General features: G+C 32.3%; 1 protein-coding gene across 3 annotated transcripts in view; it reads left to right on the forward strand.

The window, feature by feature from the left end:
• Positions 1 to 509: 509 nt before the first annotated feature.
• The window catches only part of LOC137933069 (embryonic polarity protein dorsal-like), a 58330-nt gene continuing 44443 nt past the window's right edge, over positions 510 to 14396 (forward strand). For 2 of the 3 annotated variants that reach the window (XM_068776822.1, XM_068776821.1), the window contains exon 1: positions 510 to 976. In XM_068776822.1, the coding sequence (XP_068632923.1) occupies positions 961 to 976 (16 nt within the window). In that variant the 5' untranslated portion in view covers positions 510 to 960. The remainder of the gene's footprint in view (positions 977 to 14396) is intronic. The other variant, XM_068776823.1, reaches the window with a different exon arrangement.

Genomic DNA, 14396 nt, shown 5'->3' on the forward strand with positions numbered 1-14396 from the left:
TTATATGTACATGATAATATAATTTAGCTAAGTCGGAATTTACAGGTAAAAAAATGACTCTAATGACATCATTACAGAAAGTTTGTATAGTGGACATGTGAATATGTATATTTATAAAATTGAGGCTGTACCCGAATATCATCAAAGTTAATGAAATGGTTATACCAATACTGCTAATGGTCTCTATTTAGTTTGATTATTCGTATTATATACATTATTTGCAAGTTATACTTACTCTACATATTAAAACGTCTTAAGTTAAAGTTCTATGCTAACTATATATTGTGGTTATAAATTGGAAATAAAACGCGGGAAAATGTTTCGTACCTATATGTTTTGTTTTCCTCTCGCTCATACTTGTGTAAAAAAGTTTTGGATTTGCAGTACGCATGCGCGGCATCCGCATACGTCACAGCGCCCACGTGACACACAATCGCCAATAGGAACCGTCCGGTCAATGTGTATATTTTCGGAGCCAACGCACACAATAACCGATTATCACCATTTGACGTTCACTCCGTCAGAAGAAGTGTTAACTTCAGACGAACGTCTCTCGAATAATTTTCCATTAAAATTTGTGCACAATTGTTATTACGTTGTTAACCGTGGTCATTTTTATCGAAATCAGTGCGTGTGTGCCGGGTCATTTTTGTGTTGAAAGTTCATGGATGCGTGCATGCTGTTTTCAACGAGACCTTGATAACTGGTTCCTTGGAGTATCGAAGAGCCAGTTATTATAGGATCATGCCCGAGGAGGTACGTCTTTAGTTTACGCATTGTAAAGGCGGCCGTGCGTGTTTTATTTCCTGATCGCTTACTAACGTGTTGAAAGTACGTAGAAAAAAAACTGGAGCTGCAAAGTGCGTTTTAGTGGTACAATGACGAAGTTAAAGTAAGTGTGCGCTAACGAAGGACGGCCGTGAGGTGTTTGCCAGCGAGACACGTTCGTTAAATAGTGCAATGGACAACGACGGAGGTAAACTGTGTGAAAGAAACTGCATGTCTCATGTATTTGTTGTTCGTTGGCAGTAAGCACTGGCGCCTAGCACTTTGCACATAGTTCTTAAGTAATTTCGCTAGCTATGTCGGCATTGGTGCATAGATCTCTTCAATGGTACATTTTCAGACGGTTCTGTATGTAATGGCTTCTTTCCCTCTGTAGCTCTATTCGGTGAGTGTGCTACTATAAATATCCTGTGCTGGCCGCTATTCGCGGCTCGGTCCGTCCGATGTAGTTTACACGTTCAGTTTATATATTTTATTCTATTAGCAATTATTTTCAACTTTTCATCTCTTGTTCGTTAAACTTAACACTTTTTGTTAGTTTTATTTGAAGTATAAGGTTAAGGGAACATGTGATACAATAATTTTTATGTTCCATATTTAAAACTTTCTTTCGCCATATTTGTTTAGCAAATTAAAAACTATAAACTTTTATTAAAATAAATTTCGTAGTTTTATACTCTTTTTAAATTTATTTGTTAAATTTAACTCGCTTCATTCAAAATAATTTCTGTTTTATTATTACCATTAATAACAAGAACTACTTCAAACAGGCCTTGTTATGAGGCAAATATTGTTGAAATAAGTTTGAAAATGTATTACGTTATAAATTTAATATAGAAATGAGCAGGCAATTAAACATTTTTGATTAAACTTATTTAAGTGGAAATAGACAAGGAAGAAAAAATTTGTAAGTATCAGATTGCATTAGTGCAGGTTATATTTTTTCCACAAGGATATATATGTGAATAATTGGAAAAATTTACCATACAATTGTTTAAACCAGGGGTTGGTTATCTAGGACACTGACAAATTTTTATAGCTCTCAAGAATTGTTATATTGGACTTGAAAAATTATTTAGAAACATACTGGAAAGTTAAATGTAAACAAATTTACTTTCCTGGTAATTTCAGCTATATAAATGGCACACCTTTTTTTTTGTTAATTTAAATATTATCTTTTTAATATTTAAAATACTCAATTATGGAATTTCATTATTTTTTTTTTAAATTAAAACTGATCCCAAATTGACTTTAAATATAATTTACATACATTTTTCGAAATTAATGGAGTATGTTAAATTCATATTTATGTTTTTTCAACCTCAAATTAAATTTATCAAGACCTAATATTTTTTACTTTTCAATGTCAATAGAGTTTTTGCCACAAAAGTAGCAAAGAACTTATGTAGTATGACATCAACCAATTGAGACGACACATTAGAGATAGGTAAAATTTGTCAAAATGGTTTGGGCTGAGCATAATTATGTTGCAACACCATCAGCAAGGTCAAGCACCAAATCTTCTTTGGTTTCAAATGACAATATCTCTTTAGTTTTTGATCCCAGTAGTACATTATCTATTTCTTCATAAAACCCAATATACATAATGCTGGGTTGTCCAGTTGTAAAGTATATACCAGGGGCTGCCAATCTGCGGCTCTTAAGCTACCTGCGGTTCTTTAAAGGATTATTTAGGGCTTTAGGTATTATGTAAAAAAAAATTCAGAAAAACATACATAAATCATTTTTTATTCCACTTTAAGATTTTTAAGTGATTTTAAATCCAACCACAGATCAGTATAACTAACCTGCATCTGAAAGAATCACTGAGAAGTCCTGTCACTAATAATTTACAGACACAAATATTCAAGAAATATCTCGAGAAGTAACAGAGGTAAATTCTTAATATTTTCAAATTTAATGCACATAATATCTAATTTTTTTAATAACTTTTTAGTATACTTTTTAACTATGTATTTATTTGCGGATTGCGAAAAACTTCAAATTTAGAATAATGGCTCCGACTTTCAAGGAGCTTGGCTACCCCTGGTATATAAATTATTCAATAGCCATAATTCCATATTCCTAAAGGTCCTGTCCTGAAGATATACAAGTGGTACAGGGGTACTTGGGTTTTCTCTTGCTAAATGTATGTGACTGATCACCAACCAGCCGTGCTACATCTTTAGAGTAAGCCTATATCTGGCTGTAAAAATTGTAAAATTTAAATGATAATGAAGATGCAAATTTTACATTATGCATCGCAGACGGTTATTTTTCTTTTTAAGAGAACCAAGTTCACTCAATTAGGGTTGTATTGCCCACTATGTGGATCTGACTCGTGATTGACAGACATCAAGTATGATAGCCATCAAGTAAGATAACTGTTGTCAGGGCATCAGCAACAACCTCATTGTTGCTGATGCCCTGACAACAGTTATTGACAAACTCTCCCTGAACCTCTGAGGATTGATTATATTTCATAATTAAATGAATCATTTTCAACCATCCACAAAATGCACACTTAGTCAACAGAGATAACATTTATTGCACCAACATATCACTAGCTTCTACATTAAATATATGGTAATTGAAGATACTTGTAATAATTAATGTAGATAATGAAATTGTAATTGAACTATGCACTTGGACTTTTCTTATAGTGAAAATTAAATTGTAAATATTACTCTATGCTTCCTCTGTTTGTATATAATATTTATTTGCCACATATAAATGAATTTAAATATCCTTTTAGTAAATATATTGCTTATTATATATTGATTTTATAGCAAAAACTTATTTTAAATATAAATATTCCGGTATGTCTGCTTGGCTGCCCAGCATATCAGCTAGCTAAAAAGTTAAAAGTATAATAAAATAATTATTATACTCTTTAGTTCATCGAACCATTTATCTATGGTAACCCAATGTTTTTTAAAGCAGGCATTTTTTAGTCCTTAGTCACAGCAATACATAGGCCTCCACAAAAGATTTCTATGGAAGGATATATGAGAATGCGGTGCGGTAAGATGATAGGTAGAGTATGATGCTGTCCATCCTCTGGAAACTTGTGCGCAGTGGCAAACCTATGTAATTATTGTACAAAGTGTGAATTACATAAGATTGTATCCCGGAGATTGAAACTTTGACTCTGTCCTTTACTGCGGGGTTTACACAGCTCAAGTAGGTTTAACATAAAAAAATACGCTTTTTGCTCTCATACCACCATTGTTCAGCTCAGAATATAAATGAATGGTTAATGTTGATGTAAACTGAATTTGTAACTTTATTATACAATGTTGAAATGGGAGAGAATGTGTGGGATTATGTCTGCGGTGAATAAAAAAAAATTTGCTTTGGTAGCAAATTTTTTTATATGTGCAAAGTTAAACTGGTAGGATTAAAAACATTGTTGTGTTTTTCTACATGATTTCCTGGTTTTAAAATTACCCTATTACTACCTAGCCTTGACTTATCAGGACCTTTGTATAAATTTAATTATAAACTTAATTGGAACTTCTTGTGAAATCTACAAATGAATCAGAAAGACTCCATAAAAAAAAACTGGCCATAAGTACTATCACAATAAAAAAAAACATGAGACATTTTAATTTGGAATCTGATAGATAATCTTTATTCTATTCTCTTATTTTCACACTAATGAATATTAAATAATTTTGTGATATTAAAATGTAGTAGTGTAGTAATGAAGGAAACTGAATTTGTTTTAGCATTACACAAATTGTATTGAGACTGGTGATATTTATCAAATTTACTTTAACTTATTTAACTTTGGTTTTGTATCAGAAAAGATCTGTTTTGCCTAGTATACATAAGATGATCAAGATCTTAGACCAAAATGTGTTGCCAGTGATGACCTAAGGAACCAAGATGGGGTTATTTATGATGGACCTCATATCGAGGTTCAAAGTTGCCCAGAAAAGAATGTCAAGAGCTATGCTTGGAGCTTTGCCAGAATGAATTAGAAATAAGCAAATCCACAAAAAGGTCATCTATGTAGCTCAAAGAATTGCTTGATAGAAGTGGTCGTCACATCACTCCTGCGATTAATGGCCTTTGAGACTGAAAATTTTTTACAAGATGATCTCGAACCGTGGACTTACGGCATAGTAAAGGTTGCTGGCAGTGCTGGTGTGACGAACCTTATTTTGGCCTATGCTTTGTAATGGGCATCTATCACTTTGTATTTTGATGGTATTGGTCCAAAAAATTCCATAATATTAAAAATAAACCTTACATGACATAGGTCAAGTGTGTTTTTGTACCTTTTTTGGACTGTCTTTGTTTTTTATCTGTTTATCTCTGGTGTAATGACGTAAAACAAACAATGAACAGTAGTTATATATTTAATTTGCAAATACAATACAAGATCACATAATATTTAACATTTAAGAATACAGGTGATTATTTAACTAATTTAAAAATGAATTAATTATTGACTGCCGAAACTAAATATTCATAAAATACTTATAGTAATTGTGGGCATTAAATTGATCGCAGATGTTCTGTGAACTTTTCAATGGTATATTAAATATAGTATATAGATACTTTTTGAACTTTGAACTAATTATCAATGCAGCTTGTGTGTAGCTTTATTCTTTGTTTTATGCCTCCATTACATTACAATAAAACACCAAATAAAAATATTGTATTATTGTGTCTGTTATATCTGTGTTTATTATAAAACTTCTAATTACAGCCTTTTAACAATTATAAATCTATGTATTTTGACATATACATGTAGGTATAGTTCAGTATTATGTGTATATCTAGACATAGGCCATCCTCACTTCCAAGAGTACCGGTAGGAATCGGTCTATGTCCAGCATGTTCCAACAACCTTGACAAGGTTGTCTGTCCATATTGTTGGCAGACTCCAGAATTTTGAGGGCCCTGTGACCATCTGTTCTATGCACTATGTATTATGTGGCCTGTATAATACCACTTCAACTTGCATATCCATCAGGCTATGTGATTTAGTTTTGTTCATCCAAGGATGTCTTCAGGTATCTTTAATTCTATGCATACCTAGACATGAACGAAAATATTAAATAATATTTATTTTACATGCTAGGACACATCTAAAAAGTACAATGGGAGGTCTTATCACACGAGGCAATCTCTTACAGACAACCATGCTATAGAAAAGGTAGAAGTATAAATAGTGGATAGTTAGCATATCATAAAACATACACAGACATATATAAATGAATATGTGTATGTAGCATATATACTAATAATAAATAAGGTATAGTACATATAATAAATATAATACAATAATAAATAAAAACACCAAACTGATTTGGATGCCACTTGCCTCAGAAAGAATAAAGAAACGAATAAAACAATGAATAGTCATAGGTCTAGTAGATTTTCCTTAACCATTTTCTAAAAAATAGGTAGTGAACTGGCACATCTCATATTCAGAGGTAAATTATTTCTCAATTGAAAAGCCTGTGTGGTAAAAGATTTGGCTATAAATGCTCTGTCATTTTTAATTCCAGATTCTTTGATCTCAAAGACCTCAAGAATAATTAATTCATAATTAAACCTGCCTCACTCCCTAATATATTTCTAGCTTCCCAAATAGAAACTGGTTACCGAAGAGTATTTTTATTTTAAGAAAACATGCAGTGATGGAAGTAAACACAATGAAAGAATCATACATACTCTTAAAACATATTCTGACTTATAGAGAAAGGAGTAATGAAGCCTTGCTTTGACAATAATAAATAGATATAGCATAATAATATGTTATATATGTATATATATATTTAACTTACAATGATGTGAAAACTGATAAATGGTCACTAATTACACTACACTACACTAATTTTTGTTTTATTTATTATTAAAATGTATTAAGCTGATATGGGATGGATCCATCTGGTCCATTTGGCAATCTATGGGGGAGGCTTATATACAGTGGACTGCTTGCAATTAAGACTATGTTAATTGTAGTTCTTAATATATTTTTCTTAAAACTGAACAAGTGTTAATATCTTAGAGGTGGTCTGGAATTGTTCAAGTCAAATCCTAAAGGCATTACAATGGCTTTTAGCTGTTTTAAGTCTGTCATTAAATGTCCTGTGAATTTATACAAGGCATTTCAAGCTTAGCATCGGAGATGCCTATAACTTGTAGATTATAAAGGTATTTATAAAGAGTGTTAGGTTCAAGTCTTAGACATGTTAAGAATAAGTCTCAACCATAGATATCCAAGACTGGTTTCAAGCGGCCTTCATTTAGTATTTTCGGATGACCATGAAAAAATATTGGTTTATCATACAGGTGTTCTTATTATTGTTTTATTTAAATTTAATAACTTTAATAATATTTACAAGGATTATAATAAATTTCAATAATAAATTGCGAAAAATAATATCTAAATATTTTAATAAGAATGAAATTGTACATATAATTTATCTAAGTTGAAGTTCTGTATTTATATGTAGCATCTAATTATATATGTTTTGCATTAGATAGCACATTATATTCATTTCTGAAGAGCTCTTGAAAACATACAATGTCATTACTCTAATATGAAATGATTGAACAGAATGATCGGTTAATGTTATTGGCAATAGATATAAAAACTAATTTATTTTTATTTAATAATATAAAAATAATGATTAAGACGAAGGTTTTTTGACCAATGTATGTTGCCAGTACATACAAGTCCAAAAAACAAAAGCGTCTATAAGCTGTAAAGAAGAAAGATAATTATTATCATAATTAATTTTTTTCAGACTTTTTAAATGAATCGTTTAATATAACTTATTTCAGTGTAGTAGATTAATTAATTTTGCGATTGTTGAATACTGACCGATGCTGATGTAAAACGACAATATAAATTTATATGGACTGTCAAACCCGCAAAGTTTTTAGCAAAGTCTCAAACATGCAAAGTTTTAATATTCATTATTGAATTTTTCTTATTTCTTCGCAATTTACAAACACTTATGTTTTTCAATAAGAATTTTTAAAATATTAGAAAATTTATCAAATAGATTAGATAGATAACTTTAATTCTTCTGTTAGAATGTACCATACCAATAACTTTTAGCTTAAAAATTTGGTCGCCTTCTGGAAAGCCTTGATTCAGGATTCGACGAGTTGGTCGACAGGTCTGTTTGATATTTTTTATAGTTATAGGCTAAGAGTTTGACCTCTGTCTCGCCTGATGTTAAGCTATGACGAGGTCGACAATGCTACATGCTTGACTAGAAGAAACCTATTCACTCTTGTTTTGAAGACTTCTAAGTTATAATTGTCTGGAAATATGACACCGGTAGGTTGTTCACTCCTTGGCTGTTCGCACTAGTATTAGCAAAACGCTTAGTGGGGGTGGAATGAATTTCAACCGTGTACGGAAGTCGTGAATCCGTACGTCTTAAGTAAGAAAAAGACCAATATTTAGCCACTTCCGCACATGCAGTGGTAGTCGTGAAACAACCGCCACAGTGTTAGAGGGTTACTCTGTGTTTGGCACTAATCGGTGTAATAAAACTCCTGAAGATGCCCCGTGGCCCCTCCAACACTTGTTGAGTGATTTGACGGTGGCGGTTGTGTGATTCGCGTTGTTTACCGCATGCGGGTTTATCAGCGGGCTGGCGGGCGGTGCACTTTGTTGCACGACTACCACTGCATGTGCGGAAGTGGCTCAGTATTGGTCTTTTTCTTACTTAGGATGGACTTCCGCAAGGTATCGCCTGATTCCATTAAATATCCGTACGTCTTGAGTTTCTGAGTGCTTCTGTTATGGACAGGCCTGTCACCAACTGAACAGAGTACCCCCATCTATTTAGTGATCATTATCTCAATCTCTATCCTTCTACTTTTCCTACTACAACCAGCTTATCTAAGCTGTCTGGTTACCTCGGAACTACGTGGCGGAAATAGACGGGAATCCGCTTGTAGCAAATAGTGGAAAGCTTGGCATTTACATCGGTTCAATAGATTTGATTGATGAACTTTAAATGTAGTAGTTGATAGTTGATCGACGGTTAAAATATATTAAACAGTATTATTTATTTTAGTAATATATAAAATCAAAAACGTATTAGGAAAGATATAAAAAAGATAAATGAAATCTATAAACCCGTTAGAAAGGAAGACCGCTATTTCGCTCACAACAACATCCGAAATTATTTTAAAAATAATAATGAATTTTGGTCTTCAAAAGTTAAATAAATCATGTACGATACAAGGTATACGTATGTACAATAAAATTTCACAAACAATTTCAGATTTGCCATTGGAGAGATTTAAAACCAATATTAAAGAAATATATATTAAAAATTATATTATTGTATCTAAAAATACTAAACTTATATTAATGCGTTAAATGTTATCGATGCTCACTTAAGAAGCTAATTATTGTCGCGCGCTCTTTATAAAACTATATTTGTATAGAGGAACTGTTGAGTTTCTCGCCGGCTCACACCAGAACTGCCTTCCGAGCCGCTGGTAGCTTCATACAGCGACAACAATGCCGACATTTTATGTTAAATGACGATTCGAAAGTGCTTGAATATCTGTGAACAGCACTGTCGCTGTTTAAAGTTAAAAGAAAATATTGCCATGCCTTCATTATATATTAGAATGAAAGATGTGAAACATATTATGACAATCTGTTACTCCTATTATTTGTCTGATAGACCAAAATCCCAGTACTGGAACAGGCGTAACTTGGCGTTCCATAGATTTAGTTGCCTAAAGTTTATACCATAATCGCCTTGCTTGGCAGGCGGGTTGGCGATCGCAGTGGTATATTGCGATATACAGGAGACGCTGCTGTTCATCTTCTGGAAACTTGTTTGTGAGCATTTAATGGAATCAGGCGTTACCTTGCGGAAGTCCATCTTAAGTAAGAAAAGGACCAATATTTAGCCACTTCCGCACATGCAGTGGTAGTCGTGCAACAAAGTGCACCGCCCGCTAGCCCGCTAATAATCTAGCTAGTTTGTGAGCAGTGGCAATCCTATATAAATAATGCACAAAGTGAGAATTATATAAGATTGTATTTAGAGAATCGAACACGCGATATATAATCACAGGCCTCAGTCCTCTAGCGCTAGGCTATCACTGTTATATTTTTATTGTTTTATTTTCTTAATAATAAACAACAATCAATAATTGGTTTTTAAGGCATATGATATTTTATGTTCGATTTCATCCTGTCAATCTTGGCGCCAAAAGTTTGACAGCTAGCTTCGTCTGTTTTAATATACTCTGTGGTTCATAAAAAAAGTATAGTATTTACTGTTTTTTATCTATATCAGAGTTCCCCAAACTTTTTTGTGTCGTAGACCCCTTGCCATGTTTTTCCGTGTTGGGTAGAAGGGGGCTACTTACCTGATAATGATTTCCTGCAAATTTCTAACTGTAGTGAAGTTTAGTGTTAAAAACTTAAAGTAAAAACACATGTTAATTTATACATTTATTAATTGAATTTAAATTAAAACTACTCAAAATAAAATTTTGTATCTGTTATGTAAAATATACGTAACATTAAATAAACATAAAATAAACTATAAATAAAATAACATAAGCAATAAGTCAATATTTTTAGTGAGAAGGATGAACCTGATGCTTTAATAATAAATTATCAACATTTGGCGTAAATTTTGTAAGGGTTAATTTTAAATCTCCTCGGCTAATGATGTCCAGTCTGTGGACTCCCATTTTCATTTCATGGACCCCCTAATTTTTTTTCGCTGATCTATGTGATCGAATTTTTTTTTTTACTTAACATTTATAGTGTGCAATGCAATGGACAGGGATTCTATATTATCTAACACACAAGCTAAGTCTAATTTAAATACTATAGATAAGGCTAAAAATAATAAACGCTATTAGCTATTTATAAAATACTATAACAGTTAACAGCTAAGCTATTTTGCTTACAATAATACTGTTACGAAATAATATCAAGTTTAACAAAATAGTTTATAGTTTTAGTGGTCAATTTCTTTGCTTCGATTTTAGTTCTACCGCCATATTTTTGTTAATCAACAAATAAATCTACTCTGTTCCTCTCCATTATTCCACTTATTTTTACAAACGGTTTTTACACTCTTACATCATCTAAAGAGGCTTAACCGAGCACCTGAAAAGCCTTCTGAAAAAAGCATTTCAGAAGTTGTTCTAATCGTGCGATCAACGTCGGGATAATTGTACCGCTAGCCAAGAAGAGTACTTTGAAGGACATTCTTTTAAATTTGATGTAAACATGACGTCATCGTATTTTTTTATCATACCCCGTATATAGCACCAGATAAAGGAGCGGATATAAAAATACAACTCATTTTTAAATCCTTTTTTTTTTCATTAAAATTGTTAACTTTTATGAGATATAAATTTTTTAAGCATTTTTATCATTATTGCAATAATAGTAAAAAAAAATACTCATTTATTTACGGTGTGAATTCGATGCTACTTTTAGCGTTTTTCCACCAGCAGCATATATATATATATATATATATATATATATATATATATATATTCTTTGTACGGGCGTCAAATTTTGTTTTACCGCGCGTAATAGGGATTTACGCGAATCGACCCTGAGTCAATACATATCTTCGTTAATATTCAATATAATAAAAAATAATTACATATTTGAAAGAGATACACAAAATACGAAAATATAACACAAGATAAAGGAATTTCACACATTAGATAAACCGTTCGAATAATTACATTTTAATTACACCAAATTTCACAACGGCGGGGAAATTTATAATCTGTAATTAATATTTGAATTTCTGTTAATGGAATTACCTAATGAATCATGTAAAAACAAATGTCTCCAATTAGTACAATAATGTGTTGTTGATTTTTATTTTTGTTGAAGAACATTTATATGTACAGTAAAACCTCTTTATTCGCGGGGCATGTGTTCCATAAATAGGCCGCGAATACAGACACCGCGACATATACAGATATGGAATGCTAGTTTATATGGGATTATAGAGGAAAATAAAAAAAATATATAAAAGATCAATTTAATTGAAGTTTTTGAACATTTTGATTAATTATCTTAAAACTGAAATAATGATGGTATACTTGTTAGATCCACGAATAAAGAAATTTTAAGCCGTGAGTATGGGAATTGGGTCGCATTTTTTTAAATCCGCGTATGAAAGAAGTGCGAATAAGGTGATTCAACTGTAACATAGAACTATCTATTATCGCGTCATGCAAATCCATTTTAATTACCTTTGTACATTTTGAATTCAAATTCACTGTCAAAAAATAATTTATAAATAATGTAATACATTGTTGCACAGACTTATTAAAACTAGGGGCCACTCGGGCAAATCATGACATATTGGCGGGCCGGCCGCCAGAAGTATAGGTAAATAATTTTTTTGGGTTTGTTCTGGAATAGAATTCAATATTTTTCGAATGTACGAGAGTTATATTTTTGCTGTCGGCGGGCCACCAGTATTGAACGGGCCGCGGTCTGTGCATCCATGATGTAATATAACACATTATGCTGCTATATGTTGTGGAGATTCTTCCTGCTTCTTCTCCACAACTATAACTTGTTTGGTTCTCGAATGGCAACAAAAGCCGGTAGACGTTTGTTTTCCAATGGATAACAAGACGGGTTTATGACATCTGTACACCTTTAAGATCACTTCGACCTGCACTAAGCGTTTTGATACAACTACTAAGTTTAATACTTTCAAATTACTTTTTTGATCTTATTTTTACATGTCAGTGATGCCCTAACAATGTACAGTTAAAATAAATACATTTAAAAAACTTTTAAATTAAACGGATTAATTGATACCCATATTGTGGTGGTTGTGGAAAAATATGTACCTAGTCCGCCATATTGGAACGGCGTCCATCTTGAATTTTAAATTTTGACATAATCATCGTGTTTTACTAATGTAGCCTTTTCATTTGATACCCATATTGAGGGGTTAAGGAAAAATATGTAATACGCCATTTTGTATCGGCAACCATCTTAGATTTATAATGTTATTGATTTTATTATATTGTATTGTTATCTAAATTAAATGTGTATACCAAATTTCAGATCAATCTGACAACGGGAATGTGCTTAAATTTCAATTTCTAATTTTGACCCAAATAAACAAATTCCGTACGGGTCGAACGAAATAAAACCGTTTAATTACGTTTGATGCGACCACTTCCTCATCCCTACTCCATATTGGCATCTTCAGGTTGTGCGCCAGTATCTGTGCGGCGGTTGGTCGTATTGACATCGATGAATCTTGCGATCGCGTCTTGAGTCTTGTCCGTGCAATACACGCACGTGTGTGACGTGATATTGCTGCCGCCGCGTGATGGTCACTGTTATACAGCCCGAGGGTGTCTGTTGTTCAACGGTAGATGTTATCTGACTTACTACTACTTCGGACAGCTTTAGCGCTGGTAGAAGTAGCGGTAGAAACTCCAGCAACTTCTATCTAGAATGATCTAAGGTTGGAGATCCCGAGGAATATACGAGCAGGCGTCAGCTCCGACGAGGCCGATTGGCCAAACGGCTATGTTTTGTATGATGCCTGTCTTAATGTCTGGCTTTTTGAATGTGTTAGGTATAATGTTTTGATGATAAAAATGGGTTCTACCGTAAGTGATACAATATGCAAAATAGAATAATTTTATTTTTATAAGTAAACATTGTTTCTTTTTAACACATATAATCAATAAATAAAGTGATCATTTGGGTATATACCAAACAATGGATCATAAAATTAGTTTTATATTAAATACAAATATCATTGCATATTTTCTTAAGTTAAATTCACGCGACTACATTTTAAACAAGTATTTATCTATCAACAAATTTTTGCCAACTAGTATACAAGTTTTCAATGCCGGAGCGGTAAAAATAAATCGTTTTTTTTTTTCTGTAAAATATGTCGACAGAAATGATATTACTTTCCAGACATTTTCTATAGCAAATCATGTAAAGGTCGAAGATAGGTTCTAGGGTCACGAAAATACTACTTTTTAAAAAGAAAATTGAACAAAGTAAACATTTAAAAACAAATATAATATATAACTCTGCTAATAAATAAATTGGAATAATATTACCATATAACACATAAAAATGTATATAAATTTATTATTCTCTTTTAAAAAAAGCAAAACACACTACATTACAACACTACGTAATTGCAACTAAACTTCAAAATTAGTAAAAAAAAGTGAAAATAAAACTGTAATCAAATTGCGTTGATTTTAGTTAGAAAGGGAATTCCCGAGTTTTGATGGCATGGCGCAATTAGAAACAAAAGTGTTGCCATCTTTTAGAAAAAAATAAAATTTCAAAAAAAAAAGATTCGAACCCAAAACAACGCAACCTCGAAAATCTAACGACGCACAGTGAAAATTAGTACTAATTAAGCAGCGACGCAATTTCGAAAAAAAAAAACGCAAAACGAAGCGACGCAAAGCGAGGTGTATATATTTTTTGTTAGCGTTCGTAAATATAGTTAGGTTGACAAAAATCTCTACTTTTATATTCCGTGGCATAGTTTTTTGGTACGTTGCCAAACGAACCTTTTGTTGCTGTCTGCGAGCGGAACATATGCGTTTGGCAA

This window comes from Battus philenor, unplaced genomic scaffold (assembly GCF_028537555.1).
Source record: "Battus philenor isolate CCGP_79_NKW_IND1 unplaced genomic scaffold, ilBatPhil1.0.hap1 SCAF_12, whole genome shotgun sequence".
NCBI lineage: Eukaryota > Metazoa > Arthropoda > Insecta > Lepidoptera > Papilionidae > Battus > Battus philenor.